The sequence below is a fragment of the Bison bison genome, unplaced genomic scaffold (genome assembly GCF_000754665.1).
Source record: "Bison bison bison isolate TAMUID 2011002044 unplaced genomic scaffold, Bison_UMD1.0 scf7180017864038, whole genome shotgun sequence".
NCBI classification, from domain to species: domain Eukaryota; kingdom Metazoa; phylum Chordata; class Mammalia; order Artiodactyla; family Bovidae; genus Bison; species Bison bison.
In genome coordinates this window covers 342,772-365,686 of record NW_011494610.1, presented here as the reverse complement: position 1 = coordinate 365,686, position 22,915 = coordinate 342,772, and the positions used below count along the sequence as shown (strand labels likewise).

The window sequence follows — 22,915 nt, the reverse complement described above, 5'->3', positions numbered from 1 at the left end:
CGAAAGGTGGCGGCTGCGGCGGCAGCCGTCTTTGCTCACCTGGTGGGAGTCCTCAAGCAGCTGCACGTCCACAGCGCAGCCAGCCACGTCCACCAGGTGCGTGGAGCTCTGCACCACTACCCACTCATTGTGGCACAGCTTGTAGGCCAGGTTGGAGCCGCTCTGGCGTAAGGAGGCCAGCATGCCGCCCTGCAAGGGCTGCCCCTGGGGAGGCTGCCGTGGCGGCCCCCGCACTTGCTCTGGCTTGGCCTCCTGCACGGGGGGCCTGCTGAGGCTCCCTCCGCAGATGCCAGAAGGCTTCTTGGACTTGGGGGCCGTGTTTGCTGACCGGGCTCTCTTTAACTTGGGGGGAGCCGTGGGAAAGTTCTTCACGCCTTTGGTGTTAAAGAAGTCTATGTAATCCACAAAGTGGAGGATGCAGTCCAGCAGGGACTGCTGCTCCCGGAAGAGGCTCGACACCTTGCTGGTGACAACGTCCAGGCTGTCCATGTAGGTGCTACAGGCGTGCAGGCCCTTCCTGACGTGCATGTACCACAGCAGTTCACAGGAGAACCAGTGGGCCTGCAGGAAGCTGAAGAGCTGCTCGTCAAGCAGGGCCCGGGACATCTGGCAGAGATTTTGCAGGCTGGTCTCGGAGGTGACAAACACGGCCTCCCGCAGGGCTTCCTTCATGAGCCGTTTAAAGGACGGATCTGCAGAACTGCGATGCAGCTTCTTCTCCAAGAGTCGGGTCGTGTGATAGACAGAGAGGAGGGTGCGGGCACCAGGGAAGACCTCCTGCAGGATGGCTCGGTGAGGGAAGGACGGGTCCACGAAGACCACCTTGACCTTGGGCCAATCTGAGTTGAACTCTGTAAAGATGCTTAGCATCTTGGCCACGGAGGTGGCTGTCTCGGCCTTGAGCACCGCGAAGTGTACCACCCGCCCTTCTCGCTCCTTGCTCTCCACCAGGAAAGCGTAGAGGATGTGGCCCTGAGCGTTCTCCACCCGGTGCAGCAAGAGATTCTCTGGGAAGCGGACAAACAGATTGCTCATCTTGCTGCTCTGGAAACTGAGCCGGTCCAGGTCTTGGCTGCTGCCCACACTGAAGGAGGCCATGGAACCCACATCTACCTTAAGAAAGTTCTTCATCACTTTGGCTATCTTGGCCAGGTCAGAAGGAGCGACGTCCTCCTGCTCTGGCTTGGCGGGTATCTGGACCTCGTCTAAGCAAAACAATGGTTCAACTGGGGACTTTGCAGCTGTGCCAAGGTCTTTGTTGACCGCGGGCTGTGCAGACGGGAGTTTCTTCTGAGATTTGCCGGTGGCGTCTCCTCTAGGACCAGTGGTTTTGGGGTCAATGTGTATATGCTGTGTGTTGAGTTCACTGATGAACAGTCTATCCAGTTTCTCATTGTACCGCAGGAGCAAGTATGCTGGGCACATGTCTGCTTCTGCTGCTCTCTTCCTGTTTGACTGGGTCCGAATACAGACAAATTTCACCTGCACATATCTAGGGAAGGCAGAAGCAACAGTGAAACAGGTGCTGACCACCCAGTTTTCTCTTACAAGTCTAGGCCCTGTAGGGACTCACAGTGCCTGATACATTTCCTGGAGACCACAGTGTGGTATAGGATATGGGAAAGAAAGATTCACGTTCACGCTCCAGTCCCAAAGTAGTCAGGTCTTTCTTCAAGACCCCATCCAATTAAAACACCCTTCATTTGCATCTACAGAAGTTCTAAGCTCCAACTCCTTTTACTTACTCTCATTTTCCCATCTGTAGTTGTCAATCTGAGGCAAAGATATACGGGGAAATAGATGAATAGCAACAGCAGAACTAGTTACCTGCTGTCTAAAGTGTCTTTCATTCCTGCCCTCAGGGAGCCATTGCCTTCTCTGTTTCCTCCTCCAGGCAGCAAAAATAAAAGAGGTCTCAGGGGTTAGGGTAGATCTGGGCTTCCTCTCTAAGAGGAAAGATCTGGGTTCATCTTTGACTTAAAGAAAAATGTCTACATCCTGAGAGAGTGAGAACCCTGAGGCTAGATGATCCCCGGGATTCTGCTAGCTTTGCCGTTCTAGGCTGAATGTGCCTACTCAAAGGAGACTGGTAATTAAACTGAATATCTGTTCTCTCCCTCCTTTCTATCTTTGAGGCCCAAATTAGGTCCTACCTTCTCCAGGAAACCTTTATGGATGCCCTCAAGCCACAGTAATTGCTCCTTACTTAAGATTCATAGCATTTATTTGAAACAAAAGGCTTAGCAGATTTCCTGGGTAGCAGTAGTGGTTACACAGTGGGGAGGCTGGAGGCTGACTCCTGGATTTGAATCCAGAAGGCGATGGCACCCTACTCCAGTACTCCTGCCTGGAAAATCCCATGGACGGAGGAGCCTGGTGGGCTGCAGTCCGTGGGGTCGCTAAGAGTCGGACACGACTGAGCGACTTCACTTCACTTCTACCACTCAGCAGCTGTTTGACTCTGGGCAAGTTACTTCAACTCTCTGTATGCAGTTTCCTTAACATCATAAAATAAAACTAAATAGGGTTGTTATGAGATTTAAATAAGCCACAGACATAATATTTAGCCCAGAGCCTGGTTCAGCCTTTTATTTATTCTAAATAGGAGTCATCTACTGTTATTACAGCTCCTAAGCCTTGTGACCTATTCTTGGGCGTTTATGCAGTACTTTTCCAATTGGATGGGGCTGTTTTCAAGTGTCAAGAGTAAATCAATCCTCAGCGTATTCTAAGCACCTAGCACAAATGCTATTCTTTCAGCAGATGCTTGTCAAAGATGGGCTGGCTGAATGACTCAGGGACCGCAGGTGGGTGGGACAGGTCACACCCCTGACTCCTCAGAGAGGTCCCAACCCAAAGATTAATGAAGGGGAAAAAAAATCTCAGCCTCTGGCATGACATGACACAACGCTGGCATCTCAGCAACCCGTTCCAAACACTCTAATCCAGCTGGTCCTGTTTGCTCACCCTGTGGGGCAAGCTTAGAGAAATAGGATGTCAGGCTTGAAATTACAGGGCGGAGGGGCCGGAGGCTGAAAATGCCTGCACCTGTTGTGTGCACAGCAGCCAGGCGGCCACATCATCCCTGGCTCAGGGAGCGGCCCGGTGGTACGGCAAGGCCAGCAGGCTGTGACCGCGGGACAGCCTCCGCCTGATCTCCTGCCTGTTTTCCACTGCCCCCACCATCTTGTTTTATTGTACCCTAGAAAGACCAGAAGATATTAAGAAGAGGTGGAAAGAATACACAGAAGAACTGTACAAAAAAGATCTTCACAACCCAGATAATCACGATGGTGTGATCACTGACCTAGAGCCAGACACCCTGGAATGTGAAGTCAAGTGGGCCTTAGAAAGCATCACTACGAACAAAGCTAGTGGAGGTGATGGAATTCCAGTTGAGCTATTCCAAATCCTGAAAGATGATGCTGTGAAAGTGCTGCACTCAATATGCCAGCAAATTTGGAAAACTCAGCAGTGGCCACAGGACTGGAAAAGGTCGGTTTTCATTCCAATCCCAAAGAAAGGCAATGCCAAAGAATGCTCAAACTACCGCACAATTGCATTCATCTCACACGCTAGTAAAGTAATGCTCAAAATTATCCAAGTCAGTCTTCAGCAATACGTGAACCGTGAACTTCCAGATGTTCAAGCTGGTTTTAGAAAAGGAAGAGGAACCAGAGATCAAATTGCCAACATCCGCTGGATCATCAAAAAATCGAGAGTTCCAGAAAAACATCTATTTCTGCTTTATTGACTATGCCAAAGCCTTTGACTGTGTAGATCACAATAAACTGTGGAAAATTCTGAAAGAGATGGGAATACCAGACCACCTGACCTGCCTCTTGAGAAACCTATATGCAGGTCAGGAAGCAACAGTTAGAACTGGACATGGAAGAACAGACTGGTTCCAAATAGGAAAAGGAGTACATCAAGGCTGTATATTGTCACCCTGCTTATTTAACTTATATGTAGAGTACATCATGAGAAATGCTGGGCTGGAAGAAGCACAAGCTGGAATCAAGATTTCCTGGAGAAATATCAATAACCTCAGATACGCAGATGACACCACCCTTATGGCAGAAAGTGAAAAGGAACTACAAAGCCTCTTGATGAAGGGGAAAGTGGAGACTGAAAAAGTTGGCTTAAAACTCAACATTCAGAAAACGAAGATCATGGCATCTGGTCCCATCACTTCATGGGAAATAGATGGGGAAACAGTGGAAACAGTGTCAGACTTTATTTTTCTGGGCTCCAAAATCACTGCAGATGGTGACTGCAGCCATGAAATTAAAAGACACTTACGAGAGTTGGACTGTGAAGAAAGCTGAGCACTGAAGAATTGATGCTTCTGAACTGTGGTGTTGGAGAAGACTCTTGAGAGTCCCTTGGACTGCAAGGAGATCCAACCAGTCCATTCTGAAGATCAGCCCTGGGATTTCTTTGGAAGGAATGATGCTAAGGCTGAAACTCTAGTACTTTGGCCACCTCATGCAAAGAGTTGACTCATTGGAAAAGACTCTGATGCTGGGAGGGATTGGGGGCAGGAGAAGGGGACGACAGAGGATGAGATGGCTGGATGGCATCACTGACTCGATGGACATGAGTCTAAGTGACCTCTGGGAGTTGGCGATGGACAGGGAGGCCTGGCGTGCTGTGATTCACGGGGTTGCAAAGAGTCGGACACGACTGTGCGACTGAACTGAACTGAACTGAGAAAGACCAACTGCTTCCAGGGTCCCCTACACTGTGTCTCACCTCTTCGCCTTTGCTCGTGTTGTCTCTCTGTCTGGAATGCCCTACCCACCTGTCTTCATCTCAGAGCTTACTCATCCTTCAGGATTACATGCAACTACCTTCTTTCCTAGGAGGCCTCCCCCAAGCCCTCAGGATGGGCCCTACCCTTCCGCTGGCTCAACATCTTGGCATAGATCTTAGTTCATCACATTGTATTGACTTTATGTGCTCATAATCCATGCTTGTTAGCCTAGTCAAAAAAAGAAAAAAAAAGACACTGGTGAGTGCCAAGCATAAAACTCTTTCCCCCTTTTCTGGTTCATTAACGACTGCACCTCCCTGTGGAGACATCAGCATTCTTTTTAATTCCTCCTTCTCCAGGTTTATATCCATTATGTTATGTCTTTTAAATTCATTTCTCCCACTATTGCATGTATAAGGATTACTATATGCCAAGTTCCATGTAAACCCCTTACATGCATCATTTCATTCTAATAAAAGGGTTCTACCATCTACATTTTACAGATGGGGCAACAGGCTTAAAGAGGTTCTTGAGCATGAGAATCTGGGATTTAATCCTCTGGCTAAAACTGGAGAATCTGGGATTTGAACTAAGTCTGCTTGGCTACAGTCTATGTAGTTAACCATTATGTTGCCTGTCTTCTTCCAAAATATTTCTCCTTCTGAATTCTCATTTTTATCTTCCTCAACTTGACCCTCAATACTTTATTCAGGTTCAATAATGTCCTTAAAGATCTCTAAACATACTGTGCTTGTTGGCATCAAGCACTTCAAACTTCAGGGGCACTAGGTTAAAGCCTGTGTCATTTTTTCCTGCTTCCCTTAATCTTTGGTATTGAGCTGTAACTTACACACAGTGAAATACACAAGTCTTTCGGAAGAATTCTTGGAGCACTGTAGTAATTTTAATCTATATTTATTTCTATCTCCCAAGTGAAGGCATAGACTCTCTTCAAGACAGGGATAGGGTTTTATACTTCTGAATCCCCCTTAGTGCTTCTATCCCAGCATGCTCAGCCAGGACGTGAAGGAAGGAAGTCAGCCAAATCTGCTCTGTAGGTGTTTATTTTCCTCTAACTGGACTGTGCCCCCAGTGTACTCCCAGTGCCCGGTACTGTACCTGGCACAGAGTAGGTGCTCAGAACACACACACTGAATGAGCGACTGCATGACAGAAATTCATCTTACAGTGTGAGCAGCACATTAGGACCATCGCCAGGAGAGTTCTGTCAGGTGGCTTGGCTTCTGGCCCAGCACTACTATGAACTGTGACTTTGGACAAGTCCTTTGTTTAATTTCAAACGTGTACTAAGTCTATTATGTACCAAACACTAGTTGCTCAGAAGGTGATGGAGACAAATTAGGCTCTACTGTCAAAGTCTGTTGAGCACGGAGATGAGTACACAGATGATCGGTAAAGTCAGAAGTAAGTGAAAGGTTAAACAGAGGTACGAGCAACACACTTATAACTGAATAAAGACTAATTCCCCCTGACTATGGGGATTGGAGCAGATCTAAAGCTTTTGATTAATTTCACATGAGATTTGTGTCCTTGCTGCATGTAAACTGTACCTCGAGCAAAGAACAGAATTTTTACAGGTGAAGTCAACCCATTTTAGACAACATAATCTGAGTTAGGAACAAGACTCAGAAGATCTGAGTTGAATTTCCAGCTTTACCACTTAGCTGTGTGAAAGTGAACAAGTCACTTCATTTCCTCTCAGCCTCCAAATCTATAAATACAGAAATAACCAGAGCACTGGTCTCTGAATAATCAGTACCTGATCCAAGAATAATCACTACAACTAAAAGTGAATTCAGGCTTCCCAGTGGCGCTAGTGGTAAAGAACCTGCCTGCCAATGCAGGAGATGTCAGAGACTCAAGTTTGTTCCCTGGGTTGGGAAGATCCCCTGGAGAAGGGCATGGCCACCCACTCCAGTATTCTTGCCCGGAGAATGTTATGGACAGAAGAGCTTGGTGGGCTATACACTCCACAGGGTTGCACAGAGTCGGACACGACTGAAGTGATTTAGCATGCACAAAAGTGAATTTGTTTAAAAGGCTGTGGCAGAGAAAGATAATTTACAATCTGATATCACCTATATGTGGGATCTAAAAAATATAACAAACTAGAGAATATAACTGGAGAAGGCAATGGCACCCCACTCCAGTACTCTTGCCTGGAAAACCCCATGGACGGAGGAGCCTGGTAGGCTGCAGTCCATGGGGTCGCTAAGAGTTGGACACAACTGAGCGACTTCACTTTCACTTTTCACTTTCATGCATTGGAGAAGGAAATGGCAACCCATTCTAGTGTTCTTGACTGGAGAATCCCAGGGACGGGGGAGCCTGGTGGGCTGCCGTCTCTGGGGTCGCACAGAGTCGGACACGACTGAAGCGGTGTAGCAGCAGCAGAGAATATAACAAAAAAGAAGCGGACTCACAGATACAGGGAACAAGCTAATGGTTAACAGTGGGAAGAGGCAAGGGGGGAGGGGCAGGATGGGGTAGGGGACTAAGAGGTACAAACCATTTAGGTATAAAATAAGCCATAAGGATACGCTGTTCAACATGGGGAATATAGACAATATTTTATAAAAAGAATGGGATAAAATCTTTGAAAATTGTGAATCACTATACTGTGTATAAGGATATGCTGTTCAACATGGGGAATGTAGACAATATTTTATAAAAAGAATGGGATAAAATCTTTGAAAATTGTGAATCACTATATTGTACACTTACGTAGTACAGTGACTATTCTTTTCTTTCTTTTTTTTTTTGGCCACGTCTTGAGGCTCATGGGATCTTAGTTCTCTGACTAGGGATCAAACCTGAACCCATGGTAATGAAACCCCATGTCCTAACCATCTTAGCCACTGTACCACCAGGGAGTTCCCTCAACTATTCTTCAATTAAAAAAAAAAAAAGGCATGATTGGTTGGTAATTAATCCAACATCCCCCATCCCCCTCCCTCCTTCCTTCCTTCTGGCCAGTTTCATTCAGGTTGTCATTCCTCCCCACACAGCTAAGTGCTTCAGGGCTGGTCTAAGCCAATTAAAGTAATCTTGTTAAGAATGACCATGGATACCGGCCCAATTCTGCAAAGAAACATGATAGGAAGTCTGTAAGAAACCAAGGCAGGCTTTTTCTTCTGAATGTGACCCCTACATATGTGCCATGTGGCGAGACACTCTAAGAACAAAGCTGAGAATTGAAGACGGAGAGTGGAAAGAAAGGAAAAGCCTGAGCCGCTGAAACAATCACCTTCTCTGGGCTAAGAAATAAGGCATTTTGAGTCAGGATTTTCAATTAATTGCAGCCCAAAATACATTTTCAGAATCCCTGTTTTATAGAAAATAGTAGAAAAAAAGATTTGAGCAGATCTTTAAAAAATGTGATGAAAATTATGAAAATATTATATGTAATGAAATTTAAGTCATGTAGAGATGTGAGAGTTGGACTATAAAGAAGACTGAACACTGAAGAACTGATGCTTTAAAATTGTGGCACTAGAGAAGACTCTTGAGAGTCCCTTGGACTGCCAAAGAAATCAAACCAGTCAATCTTAAAGGAAACCAACCCTGAATATTCATTGGAAGGACTGATGCTGAAGTTGAAGCTCTAATACTTTGGCCACCTGATGCGAAGAGCTGACTTATTGGAAAAGGCCCTGATGCTGGGAAAGATTGAGGGCAAAAGAAGAGGGTGGCAGAAGATGAGATGGTTTGATAGCATCACCAACTCAATGGACATGAATTTGAGCAAACTCTGGGAGATAGTGAAGGAGAGAGAAGCCTGATGTGCTGTAGTCCATGGGGTTGCAAAGAGCTGGACAGAACTTAGCAACTGAACAACAGGCTATAATGGTGGCTGTCTGCCAATTCTTAAATAATCAAAGAACCACTTGAAGAATCAATTTTTTTCCCTGATGTATTTACCCCAAACACTCTTATACTTTATTTCCTAGCTCACCTTTGCAATATATAAAGGTCAGTTTTACCAAAATATTCCTGTGCTTTATCATGTTTCCCAAGGGCCTAACTTAATTTTTTGCTCTGCAAATCCTTTGCTTTTCAAGTCTGTATTTCAGTCACTGTCCTTGATTTTCCTTCTCCGTCTGTCAGCTGGCATAAGGCTGTGGGGAATGTAAGGATTTCTCTATCATGACTCTTCATGATAGAGACTTCATGATAGGGACTTCACCAAGTACCATAGCTCTGGAATAGCTCTTGCTATTTCAGTTTGCAATCAATTTTATTTGCACTGTTATTATCCTGAGGTTTACCTCATCTATTCATTAGCCAGAAACTGACTACCAAAGATGTTGATGGAATTGGTGGAGACAAGCAAGAAGGAATGACTAAGTAGTAACTAATTTTAAAAGTGGCTAGTTTGTTAGCATGATTTTTGTTTTCCCACACAGCCTTGTGACTAGAAAAGAAAGAAAGTGAAGTCGCTCATTTATGTCTGACTCTTTGCAATCCCATGGACTATAGCCTACCAGGCTCCTCTGCCCATGGGATTTTCCAGGCAATAGTACTGGAGTGGGTTGCCATTTCTTTCTCCAGGGGATCTTCCCGACCCAGGGATCGAACCCAGGTCTCCCGCATTGTAGGCAGACACTTTACTGTCTGAGTCACCAGGGATATGTGGAAAATGAAAACTCAGATAACAAAGGCTTAGTTCAAAGGGTGTGATGGGGATTAAATAAAACTAAAACCCTCAGCAGAGGAGGGAGGTTCAAAAGGGAGGGCATATATGTATATGTATACCTATGACTGATTCATGTTGAGGTCGATAGTCTTCAATCTAATAGCTACCTTTTTTGAACACTTTTTTGGGAACGTGTTCCAGTGTTCAAAAAAGGTAGCTATTAGACTGAACAGCAATGGAGAGAGACAACAGAACACTTCACGGAATGTTTGAAGACTATCAATTCTCCAAAGACATAACACAAATAAAAACACACGTAACAGCCATACATAAAAATATGGGAAGGGAAACTGGGTGTAAAAATCACAGAATCTCCCAGTTGATTGGGATTTTGGGTCATTTAGAAATAACTCCCACAACACAATTCTCTGACTCTTTTAAAAATACCTACCATTTTCTGTCATGTACTACAATTATGACTTTAGCAAATATTACTGTGCTTAAACCACTAGCAAGAGCGTCTTGCTTACAATGCGGGAGACCTGAGTTTAATCCCTGGGTCGGGAAGATACTCTGGAAAAGGCAATGGCAACCCACTCCAGTACTCTTGCCTGGAAAATCCCATGGACGGAGGAGCCTGGTAGGCTACAGTCCATGGGGTCGAAAACGACTGAGCGACTTCATTTTTAAACCACTACGTGTATTTTATGTAATCTTCACCACATCCTCCTCATTTTGCAGAGGATGAAACTGTGTCATGGAAATTAAAAGTCTTGCCCCGGGTCAGAGTTAAAGCCTGTCTTTCTGACTTCAGAGCTCTCACTTTTAACAGATATGCCAGCTTTTCCTGAACTTCAAGGAATCACCGACCCCCTTTCCATCTGCCACAGCCATTCCTATAACCTTTGTATCAGTATTTTCAAATGGTTTTCTTTAAATCAGCTCACTTTATTTAATAAGGACCTTTATGTTTAGATATTAACATAAACATTTAAAATCATCTCGCCTGACCTGTCTATCTGGTTGCAGGAAACACTGCTCTGCTAAATTACTCCCTGAAAGCATTTCCCCTTCCTGCCCTCCAGTCCCACAAGAGAAGTGCTCATCCCACACGTCCATACATCACTCAAAAAGCCCAACTCAGTGCACTCTGGCACAGAGCCAGTATCCAACACAAGCTCCAAGAACACCCTTTACAACACCCCAACAAGCAGTCACTCCCTCTCTGCTGAAGGCCTGAGCTGCTCAGAATTCACTTCCTCCCAAACTAGCTCTGGCATATGATTATCCACAAGGGTAGAGACCACAGTTCACTCAATCTTTTTATCCTAGCTCAAGCCTGCAGGGGTAAACCTTTTTACCTCTCACTAGAAGTTTGTTGACTGAATCAATACCGGGATGCTGTTATAACCCAGTGGTTGAGGAGGGAGCTTCGAGCTGTGGCAATAAACAGGATGGGTCTGATCTTCAGTTCTAACACCTTGATGCTTTCTTACAACTTCTGAAAACCTTCTGACTTCTCTGGCAATCCAGTAGTTAAGACTCTGCACTTCCAATGCAGGGGGCGCAGGTTCAACTCCTGGTTGGGGAACTAAGATCCCACATGCTGCATGGTGCGGCCAGAAAAGAAAAAAGAAAGAAATCTTACCCCACTCCCTGCTCTGACTTGCTTGCTCCTTTCTGCATATTCTTATTTTCCTTGACTGCAACTGTACCCCAAATTCAGACTTCCCTGGCTCCCACCAGGTGGTTTTGGGGCTGGGGGTGGTTTTTGTTACTGAATCTTATTTTCCTCTTCTAAGTCTTGACTACCCAGGCCTCTGCTCCTTGCCTGCCTTGACTCTATCTACCTTCTCTCCTCCCTTTTGCCCAAGAACAGAGGAGATAGGGGGTAACCGCCTTCAAAGAGTTACATAATGAAACTAGGAGCCTTAATGTAAAGCAGAGAGGTAGAACTTTTAGTCCTCTTAACCTTGCTTATTTAACTTATATGCAGAGTACATCATGAGAAACGCTGGGCTGGAAGAAGCACAAGCTGGAAACAAGATTCCGGGAGAAATACCAACAACCTTAGATATGCAGATGACACCACTCTTATGGCAGAAAGTGAAGAGGAACTAAAAAGCCTCTTGATGAAAGTGAAAGAGGAGTGAAAAAGTTGGCTTAAAGGTCAACATTCAGAAAACGAAGATCATAGCATCTGGTCCCATCACTTCATGGCAAATAGATGGGGAAACAGTGGAAGCAGTGGCTGACTTTATTTTTTTGGGCTCCAAAATCACTGCAGATGGTGACTGCAGCCATGAAATTAAAAGATGCTTACTCCTTGGGAGGAAAGTTATGACCAACCTAGACAGCATATTGAAAAGCAGAGACATTACTTTACCAACAAAGGTCCGTCTAGTCAAGGCTATGGTTTTTCCAGTGGTCATGTATGGATGTGAGAGTTGGACTGTGAAGAAGGCTGAGTGCGGAAGAATTGATGCTTTTGAACTGTGGTGTTGGAGAAGACTCTTGAGAGTCCCTTGGACTGCAAGGAGATGCAACCAGTCCATTCTGAAGGAGATCAGCCCTGGGTGTTTTTTGGAAGGAATGATGCTAAAGCTGAAACTCTAGTACTTTGGCCACCTCATGCAAAGAGTTGACTCATTGGAAAAGACTCTGATGCTGGGAGGGATTGGGGGCAGGAGAAGGGGACAACAGAGGATGAGATGGCTGGATGGCATCACTGATTCATGGAAGTGAGTTTGAGTGAACTCTGGGAGATGGTGATGGACAGGGAGACCTGGCGTGCTGTGATTCATGGGGTCCCAAAGAGTCGGACACGACTGAGCGACTGAACTGAACTGAACTGAACTGAACATTCAACTTCTCCTGGCCATTTCCCCCATCTGCACAATAACATTATTATAAAGGCAATAATATTTATGGAATATTTTCTGTGTAGTGGGCCTTGTAATAAACACTTTACATGTATTAACTCATTTAATGGGAGTGAAACCTACTTCTGACAAGGGGATTCAGAGGGCCAAGTCAGGTAAGGAGGTGAATGTGCTTTGTAAACTTACTTCCACAAAATATCAGGGATGGCCGTTTTTTCCTCCCCAAGAGCCTGCACCGGCATCAAGTGTCAGCCAACACCCACACTACGTACAAGATTAGAGTCCCTTGCCATTCCCCACATGGCACCCTAGACTTTTCCTTTGGCTCTTTTTTTTTTTTTTTTTAAAAAAAGACGACCCCATAGATGGTAGCCCACCGGGCTCCCCCGTCCCTGGGATTCTCCAGGCAAGAACACTGGAGTGGGTTGCCATTTCCTTCTCCTCCTTTGGCTCTTACTACCAGTCTTTCCTAGACTCTTACTACTATTTTATTTATTGATTGACTGATTGGCTTTGGGGCTGACCAGAGAGGGAACCTGGGCCCTTGGCAGTGGAATTAGAGTCCTAACCACTGGACAGCCAGGGAATTCCCTCTTACCACTCTTTTAAGGAAATTGTTATTTCTGCAATTAGAGTTTAATATTTGTCTCCCTGCCTGGAGGGCAAGCACTATGAAGGCAGGGACTCAACTTATGTTTTTCAACACTCTTTCTAGACACTAGCATGGAGTAAGTTTTCAGTTGACAGTCGCCAGAATCAAAGAATTAAATGGCTCATACAATGGAGTGATGTGGAGTAATCTCCAAAATACATTGATAAGTGAGAAAAACAAGGTACAGAATGATATGTAAAAGTAGTATGCAAGGGACTTCCCCAAGGGTCCAGCGGTTAAGACTCCAATGCAGGGGGCCCCAAGTTCGGTCCTTGGTTAAGGAACTAAGATTCTGCATGTGGTACATTGCCGCCAAAAAAAAAAAAAAGAGTCAGTCACCTGTGTGTGTTTTTTAAAGGTGCATATGTACACACAAGATATATTTTTTCAAGCTCAGAGTATGTCAGGAAGATAAGAGTGGTTGTCTCTAGATAATATACTGGAAGGGACACTGCCTTTTGCAAACTTTGATGTAATTTGAAATTTTTAAAAAATTAGATGACTATATTGACCACTCAAAAACAAATTCATTTAAAAAACTGTTCAACCTGCAAAAATAAATGAAACTAATCTGCACCTCTGTTAGCTAAGTCCCTGCCATTCTTTTTGGTACTGCTCCAGCATAAATCTCCCTTCTAGTCAAGTGTGTCTCCTCACTGCCTTCCAGGTATAGCATATGCACTGGCTCACACACCACTTCTCCCGGCAGCATGTTAACCCCCTGTGATAGGCAGATGGGCCCCTGAAGATGCCAACTGCCTCATCTCTAAACTTTGTCAATATGCTGGGTTAGACGGCAAAGTGGAATTAAGATTGTAGATGGAATCAAGGTTACTAATTACCTGATTTTTTAAAAGGGAAATTATCCTAGATTATCTGGGCGGGCCTAATACAACCACAGGATCCTAAAAAATGGAAGAGGGAGGCAGAAGGGGCGCCAGAGAAGGAGATGGAACAAAGCAGGGTCAGAGTGATATGATTCGAGGACTACACCAGCCACTGCTGGTTTGAAGATGGAGGAAGGGGACCATGAGTCAAGGAATGTGAACAGCTTCTAGAAGCTGGAAGGCTTGAAAATGGACTCTCTTACAGGGACTCCAGGGGCTTCCCCAGTGGCTCAGAGGTAAAGAAGCCACCTGCAAAGCAGGAGCCTCAGAAGACTTGGGTTAGATTCCTGGGTAAGGAAGATCCCCAGGAGGACATGACAACCCACTCCAGTATTCTTGCCTGGAGAATCCCATGGACAGAGGAGCCTGGAGGGCTACAGTCCATAGAGTCTCGAAGAGTCAGACACGACTGAAGTGACTTAGCATGCATGTACAGGGGCTCCAGAAAGAAATACAACTCTGCTGATGCCTTGGTTTTAGCCCAGTCAGATCTGTGCCTGACTTCTAACCTATAGAAGGATAAGCTACTAAATTTGTGTTGCTTTCATCACTGAGTTTGTGGGTAATTTGTTACAGCAGCAGATAGAAAGCACACCTCCTGACACCTCCCTGTCTCTGAGGGCCCAGCTCAAGCCTCCTTGTCTCTCTTACTTCCCCAGCCCACTGTGACTTTTCTCTGAGTCCCTGTAGCACCAGTTTCACTGAGTTATACATTTAATATTCGATGACTCATTCATTCAACGGTTACTTAAGCCCTGCTGTGGGACAAGCCTTATGCTAGACCCTGGAGGTGATCCCCCCGAAGGGTGTCGAGGTGCATTTGTGAGGGGTTTGGACTTGATTCTAAGCAAGCAGCATGGTGTCAATCAGTGAGAATGCAAAAAATAGTAAACCAGAGTCCCTCCCTCAAAGAGCTCAGCAAACCAGGGAAACCTCTGTAAACTATATCCCAAAAGGATGTGCAAAGAGCTATAACAAGCGCTGTCAGAACACAGAGTAGGAGCACTGAACCTAACATAAGAAAGGCTTTTTGGAAATTATGCTAGTACCTGAAGGAAAAGTAACAATTAGCTAAGACAGAGTTTTCCACAAGTGGTCCAAAATGACTGCAGAGAAACAAGGATGTTTAAAAAAGATATACTACTTTTTGGCCACCATACTGTTCCTTCTTATATAATATTACTTAGATTGGTTCTAGAATTTCTTTGAATATTAGAACAATTTAAAGAAAAATGTTGGTAAATCGTAGTTCAGGATATACAGTACAGAAAGGTTAGTATACAAAACAACTGTTTGAGGAAGAGAGAGCTAAGATAAGTGATGGACAAGGTTATCCTAACAAGTAGAAGTGGTTAAGTGCAAGGACTAGGAAGCTATGGGCTTGGGACACGGGCTGATCATGGAGTAAGAGTCGGTGAGTATGGAGCACACAATGCAAGATGGGGAGGTCAAAAGGGTTAGATAGTCTGGGGAGCCAGGTTAATAATAGTCCTGGACTTAATCAAGAGGGCAACAGGGAGGCTATTGCACTTTATCTGGCCTATACTGTTAAGCAGTTTGAAGCAGGGCTTTTTTTTTTTTTTTGCATTCTTTCATTGCTTAGAAAGATGGCATAGATCAAAGTCCAAACACTTCACAGACTGGATTGGGTAGCCATGCCCTTCTCCAGGGCATCTTCCTGATTCAGGGATCAAACCCCACTCTCCTGCATTGCAGGCAGATTCTTTACCATCTGAGCCACCAGGGAAGCTTGAAGACCTTTTATTGATGGAAGTCTCTCAGTTGTGTCCAACTCTTTGCGACCCCATGGACTATACAGTCCATGGAATTCTCTAGGCCAGAATACTGGAGTGGGTGGCCTTTCCCTTCTCCAGGGGATCTTCCCCACCCAGGGATTGAACCCAGGTCTTCCATGTTGCAGGTGGATTCTTTACAGTAAAGCCACAAGGGAAGCTTTTCTTGATGGGTGAACTGCAACTGACAGGACCTCCTGACAGGTATGGACTGCTACACTGTTTCTCAAACAAGCCACATTCTTTCATATATTTGTGTCTTCACTCCACAGCTCCTTCTGGTCAAACCCCTCTGTGATACTTGATATTAACCACTGAACTTCTGCTCTAGCCTTCTGTTTTCATTCACAGCCCAGCAGAAACCATTACTTCCAGTGTGAAGCCCTTCCTGTCTTCCCAGACACTTGTCCCTTCTTCCTCTGCACATATCTAACAAAGCATTTGTCACATACTAGCCCATGTACTATGCCATCTCAAGCTCTTTGAGCACAAGTTTAATTACTTATTCATATTTATCTGTACCCAGCACAGCACTGGACTCCAGAACAGGGAAATAAACACCGCCTGCCTGGCCAAAGAGTGAGCTTTGGCCAAATGTCTCAACCTAGAGGTCTCAAACTCAGATACACTTTGACTCTCAGAGTTGGCCCATAGAGTGCATGTTCACATGTGAATTGATTTCCAATTTTTAAAAAGTGGACACATTCACATAAAGCCTGGACTGCTAACTCCATTTGCCCATATCTGGGAACACTGGATCTTCACCCCCACATGGAGGCCATCGGCTGGACTTAATTGGCCTGCTCTCCATTTTGCCCAGTTTACTTGTCTATTCTCCCTAGCACAAAGACCTGGAGTTGATTATTTCATCATTCCTTTTCAGATAGTTAAATTAAAAGTTCAGTTTTCTTACATGGGGCCGTTTCACCTGAGTCTTGAAGGCAATTGAGTTTTCAACCCTTAGCTTAGCCTCCAAGCCTCTTTTCTCATCTGCCAAATGGGAAAAATCACATTTACCTGTGATTTTCAATACACCCCTGTGGGTGAAAGCGTGCCTAGAATAGAGAACTCTGCCTGGGACATGGGAAGTGTTTGAAAACCGGTTTGTTAATCTCTGGAGCTCGAGAACCATTTACAGAACTAAGAAAAGAATGAAAGAATGAATGACCAATCTAACCAACCAATAACTGACCAGTGTTACTGCTTTGTAAAGAGAAGACATGAACAAAATTCTCGCCAAGGCGTTTTTATCCATTGTGAAGGCCATACTTTGTGTCTGGGATATGGCAGGTGCTCAAAAAATGAGATAAACTGCAGTCGTCATGAATTTCAGAAAAGCTGGGAATGAAGGCGTGAATGAGTGGAGGTGACGTGGGTGGTCAAAAGGCGATGCCTGTGGAGGTTTTGCGCTTTTCCCAGGCACCAAGCAGGTGCTCAATGTGGAATTGCTCAGAGACGGGGCGGGGTCGGGGGGCGCCCAGGTGCACCCCCTCCTCCACGCCGCCCTTCTTTTTGGGACCGTCCGGCCTCCTCCCCAACCTCCTGCCCCGCCCCCGCCACGCCCTTACAGGATGTCCTCGCGGATAGAGGTGCCATGGTTGAGGTTGTGGTACCGGACGGAGATGCAGTCCCTGAGAATGAAGGAACACTTCCTCTCCTTTTTGTAGGCGCTGAAGCACTCCTTGAAGTCCTCGTAGGTCTTGAAGCAGCTCCCAAGCTCCATGGCCGCCCCCTCGGCCCACCCAGGGGCTGACTAAGATCAACACCGGGGATCAGAGGTCACCTAGGAGGGTCTACAGGCTGTTGGTCCCCAGGATGCCTTAAGAGCGGGCCTCTATTGGGTGCCTTGTTACGGAGCTCAGGAGAAGCCCTCGGCCTGAGAGGGTTATCGTGGGTTAGGTGGGTTTGCTCTCTGACAAGTGGGGAAAAAAAATGACACTGAGCCCGTATTATCCAGTCTCGAGGCTCCGCCCCCTCACAGTCATATCCAATCACGCATGGGTTCGCCGGACTGGCACTCATTTTCCTCAATTGCAAGAGAGCAGATGGGCTCGCCCATCCGAAGACTGACAGGAGCACCGACCAATCACAAAGAGGATACAGGCTGTCCTTCTTTCTTATGGCCTGAGGGAGACTTCCGGTTATTTAAGCGTCCTCTCGAGGCTGCGCGTTCTGTTGCAGGTGTCCGCGTGTGCCCCTCCAGCGCAGCGCCCGTGCCGGCAGCTGGTGAACTACATGTCGCCCCCTCAGGACCCGGAAGACGAACAGGGCGGCGGCGATCCACCCGGGGACCTCCGCAGCGTCCTGGTCACCAGCGTGCTCAACCTCGAGCCGCTGGACGAGGATCTCTTCAGGTAGCCGGCCGCATCTGGTCCGCAACCCCGCATCGGGTCAGAGTCTTCTGATCTTGATTGCTGCAACCCCACTGCCTCTGCTCGTACCCCTCCGAACGAGGATGGGCTCTGTGCGCGATGCCTCTGTCGTAATTGGGAGGGAACTTGTGTCTGAAGAAGCTGCCCCGGCTTCCTCGGCGCGGGGATCTGTGCAGCCTCATCCCCGGGAGGTCCTGGCAATCTGGGCAGATAAAGTGGTGATCCGAGGTATCCTTCTCAGCAGCCTCCCCAGGAAGGGTCAGGTCCCTGGGAGAGCCAGCCCAGAAAGGGCGGTGATTTGTCCGAGGGAACAAACTTATCCCCAGCTCCTTGCACAGTCACTATCTTTTCCTTTTACATACTCCATCCCCACCACCACTAGGTGGGGTCTGCTGCTAAATCGCTTCAGTCATGTCCGTCTCTGTGCCACCCCATAGACGGCAGCCCACCAGGCTCCCCCGTCCCTGGGATTCTCCAGGCAAGAACACTGGAGTGGATTGCCATTTCCTTCTCCAATGCGTGACAGTGAAGTCGCTCAATCGTGTCCGACTCTTCGAGACCCCATGGACTGCAGCCTACTAGGCTCCTCTGTCCATGGGATTTTCCAGGCAAGAGTACTGGAGTGGGGTGCCATCGCCGTCTCCGAGGTGGCGTCTAGTAGCTCCTTATTCATTCTGAGGCCTGAGCCAGTTTCCTTCCTGATGTCACTTAAATTTCTTGACTGTAACGGGGTGTAACAGTTCCAGCTACCAAGGCTCCTCCTGGGTTATTGGAAGCTGTTTTAGGCACTAACTTAATTTCCCCCGTTTAACCAACTACAAATAACTGCCAGGAATTTTGCAGTGCCTTATATGAAAAATGCTGGGCTGGGCAGTGGGAAGCTTGAGACTTAATCGTAATCTTTAATCTTTCACTGGGGGAGACTTTTGACCTCTGGGGGCTGCGTTTCCTCATCTGTGCACTGAATGGGTTAGACTTGAAGTCTGAGGGTCTCCAAGTTCTAAATTTAGTACTTTTAAGAACTGGTCTATCAAAGTTGAGGGGTGTAAGTGGCAGAGCTAATGCAGTCCACCTGCAGCTTGTGGGGTTCATCTTGGTCTACTCAAGGCGTTGAGACAAGCTTATGTCTTAGCCTCGTATGGGCAATGGAAGACATATTGGACTTGGGATCAAAAGACCCAGATATTGCTCAGGATGGTAGTTTGTGAACTGTGTGACCTTTCTCAAGTCAGTTTCCCTCTCTGATCCCTTTACTGAAGTCCACAGATAAGGCCTTGGAGTTGTAGATAGAGTGATGTTAGGATATTTGTCTAGGGAAAGGCTTTCACCGGATTCTCAAAGGATCACATACCCCAATCAGGTTAAGAAATCCTACACTGGAGGCTCACGGAAGGTCGTAGGATTTGGCTCAGCCCCCAAATCTTTCCTCTTGTCCCCCTCTCCCCACAGAGGGACGCATTACTGGGTACCCTCAACTGAGCGGCTGTTTGGGGGTCAGATCGTGGGCCAGGCCCTGGTGGCTGCAGCTAAGTCTGTGAGTGAAGATGTCCATGTGCATTCCCTGCACTGCTACTTCGTACGGACAGGTAAACCAACTCCTCCCTACCCCACCCCAGCACAGGTGGCTCAGCAGAAGAATTCTGGCCTTGAGGGATGGGGTTGGTGACTGAGGAGAAAGCAGGAGAGAAGGAGAAGGGAGAGGGATTGTGAGGTTAGTTGATCAACCTCAGGGGAGCCTAGAGGAAGAAGGGCAGGGGCCAGGAAGAACCTTAGGCCCAGTACCTGTTGAGATACTAGGTACTTGTTGGTGCTTAACTGTTCCCAGTGGGTCTTTTGCTCTTTATCCTTTACACACCTTCTCATGCCAGTCCTGGTGCTGGTTCCTCAGAGAAGTACTGGAATCTCTGCTGGGAGTTTGGAAAAGAGACCAGCCTGGGAATCAAGAGACCTCTGGTCTAGATGGAGCTTTGTCACTGATTTGCCAGGTGCCCTTGAGTGACATAACCACTCTTCCTCACCCTCTCCTTCTTCCCACCTGAAAAATGCAGGAGGGCCTGGGCCAAGCGAGATTGTTCTAGCTGCTTACAACTCTGGGATCAAATCAAAGAAAGAGCATAATCTTTTAAAACTCATGCTCTTTTGAGAAACATAAAAATCTCACTCCTAAGCAGATGCTCCCAGTTTTAAGAGTTTCTGCCTTCTGCGTGGTCCCATCAGCTGAGAAGAATTTATGCAACTTTATAAAATGTGATCGGTATTAAAAAAGACAGTGGGTTTCCCCCCTTCATTTTACAAATATAGAATCGTTGTTGTTCACTCGATAAGTCGTGTCCATAAGGACTGCAGCCTGCCAGGCTTCCCTGTCCTTCACTATCTCCCAGAGTTTGCTCAAATTCATGTCCATTGAGTCAGTGATGCTATCTAACCATCTCATCCTCTGTCGCCCACTTCTTTTGCCTTCAGTCTTTCCCAGCATATATACAAATATAGAATAGTTTAATAGTAAATATACCTTTTCATACTATACTCTGTTGGTCACTCCCCATCCCTTTATTTCCTGTCCTTTCCTGATAGTCATTGCTATAAAGTATTTGAATGCTTATTTTAAGGTGAGCCCTGTTCTTAACCTTTATGCCAGTTGGAGGCAGACGTACCCTTGTGCCCTTGGTTCCCTCAGTTTGCATGTAAACTCCAAAAATCCTGGCCTTTTGATACTGTAATCCTTCTCGCCCAGTGAGACAGTTTTGTTTTGTTTTGTGGAAGTAGGAGCATTATCTGATCCCTTTGAACCGGTTTCATTATCCAGTTTCTGAAAAGAATTCTGAGTCTTTGTAGGTGAAGTATCTAGTGCAGGGCCTGGCAGGTTGTGAGTTCTCCATAAACAGTACTTACCTTTATTTTTTGACGATGAATTTATTGGAGTGATTACAGTTTGCATGTTATAGTGCACAGCTATTTACACTGTCTTGTTTGATCCTCTTCAGTAAACCCGAGGGGTGTTTATTCTACGTGTAAGGAACCTTGGACCCAAAGAGATTATGTAAGGAGCTTCCATAATGCTCAGAGAGGCAAGGCCAGGTTTTGAACCTGAGGTTGGGTGACTCCAAGCTCTGTGCTTTGTTCTCCTTCTGTGCTTTTCTCTTTCACTCTTGGGAAATAATTCCAAAACCATGGGAGAGCCCATCTCAGATTCTGTGGGAGGCATCCACTTTCTTGGAAATTCTCCATTCAGGAGCAGCATGAAATGAATGGTGCCAACACCACTATATCCTAATAATCACCAGTTATTTGTATCCCCTTTCTGCTTCTTGAAAGAAGACAGCTTAAAATAACTGGCTGTTAAAAGTCAGAATTCCCTAATAGCCCAGTGGTTAGGACTCCATGGTTTCACTGTGGAGGGCCTAGGTTCGATCCCTGTTCAGGAAACTAAGATCCTGCAAGCCGTGTGATGTGGCCAAAAATAAATTCTTTAATTTAAAAAATAAAATAAAAGGTGAGGCAGATTAGGAGTATGGGGTTAACAGATACAAACTATTAATACATAAAATAGATCTGCAACAAAGATTTACTGTGAGGCATAGAGAATTCAATATCTTTTAATAACCTGTAATGGAATATAATCTGCAAGAAAATAAAGTGTGGGGAAAAAATAAAACATTTGGGGCAAAAGTTTTAAAAGTAATAAATTAAAGGGCCAGGAGACTGGGATTTGGGGGGAATGATTGTGTTAGAATACTAGGCTAAGGCATATCATCGCAGTTTTATACAAAAGTTAGCTCCAAGCTTCCTGGCAGCAAGGCAGAAAGGGAAGCTCTTATTAGTTTCTGATGTGACCCACTACCAGGGTGTTGTTTACTTGCTAAGTTGTGTCCAACTCTTTGTGACCCCATGGACTTTAGCCAGCCAGGCTCCTCTGACCATGAGATTTCCTAGGCAAGCATACTGGAGTAGGTTGCCATTTCCTGCTGCAAGGTTTCTTCCCGACTCAGGGATTGAACCTGAGTCTCCGCAGGTGAATTCTTTACTGCTAAGCCACCAGGGAAGCCCCCTCTACCAGGTACATCAAGATTTATAAACAGTGATGGTGCTCCAATGATCTTAGAGCTTAATTCCCTGACCAGGGATCAAACCCTTGTTCTCTGCATTGGAAGGACAGATCTTAATCACTGGACTACAGGGAAGTCCTCCAGTGATATTTTTAATTAAAAGATACTGTGAGGTTGGGGTCTGGTTCTTGGCCATTTATCATACCAATTCTTTTTCTTGATGCCTAGGAGAGAATGTGAGTTTGGGTTTTTGTTTGTTTATTTTTTAAAAAATGTATTTCTCTAGATAGTTGTCATCTGGCTTGGTACAGGCCATGGAATTCTCCAGGCCAGGATACTGGAGTGGGTAGCCTTTCCTTTCTCCAGGAGATCTTCCCAACCCAGGGATGGAACCCAGGTCTTCCACATTGCAGGTGGGTTCCTTTACCAGCTGAGCCACCAGGGAAGCCCTGGTATAAGTTTAGAGCTTGGAGATTCTACAGCAGGAGTCAAAAAACATTCTATAAAGGCAGATCATAAATATTTTCGATTTTATGGGCAAAACAATAGTCAAAATACATAAACAAATGGGCTTGGCTGTATTCTCCAAAAATGTTATTTATGGCATCAATTTCCCCATCTATACAATTGGGATAAGACCCACTTGGTGTAGTTAATGTGAAACCAACATGAGAGGATACCTTAGTTTAACTGTAAAAAATTAAACGGAAACCTCCATTCAGGAGTGTTGGGAGGCCAGAAGAGGGCGCCCTCGTGCCCTGTGACAATGGAGCCCAAGAGGAAAAAGAAAGACTCCTTTCTGGCAAGGAATCAGCCAATGAAAAACCACAGGTTCCTTGTTTACTAGGACCCTCCCAATTACACTGTACA

General features: G+C 45.8%; 2 protein-coding genes across 2 annotated transcripts in view; one reads left to right on the top strand and one right to left on the bottom strand.

Moving 5' to 3' along the window:
* Nucleotides 1–17,641, bottom strand: part of ZSWIM3 (zinc finger, SWIM-type containing 3) — an 18,515-nt gene extending 874 nt beyond the window's left edge. Inside the window, exons 1-2 of the mRNA XM_010835035.1 lie at nucleotides 17,196–17,641; nucleotides 40–1,492 (exon numbers count right to left, since the gene is read on the bottom strand). Coding sequence (XP_010833337.1) covers nucleotides 40–1,492; nucleotides 17,196–17,350 — 1,608 coding nt within the window. The 5' untranslated portion in view covers nucleotides 17,351–17,641. The remainder of the gene's footprint in view (nucleotides 1–39; nucleotides 1,493–17,195) is intronic.
* Nucleotides 17,642–17,745: 104 nt separating this feature from the next.
* Nucleotides 17,746–22,915, top strand: part of ACOT8 (acyl-CoA thioesterase 8) — a 15,373-nt gene continuing 10,203 nt past the window's right edge. Inside the window, exons 1-2 of the mRNA XM_010835032.1 lie at nucleotides 17,746–17,981; nucleotides 19,449–19,585. Coding sequence (XP_010833334.1) covers nucleotides 17,863–17,981; nucleotides 19,449–19,585 — 256 coding nt within the window. The 5' untranslated portion in view covers nucleotides 17,746–17,862. The remainder of the gene's footprint in view (nucleotides 17,982–19,448; nucleotides 19,586–22,915) is intronic.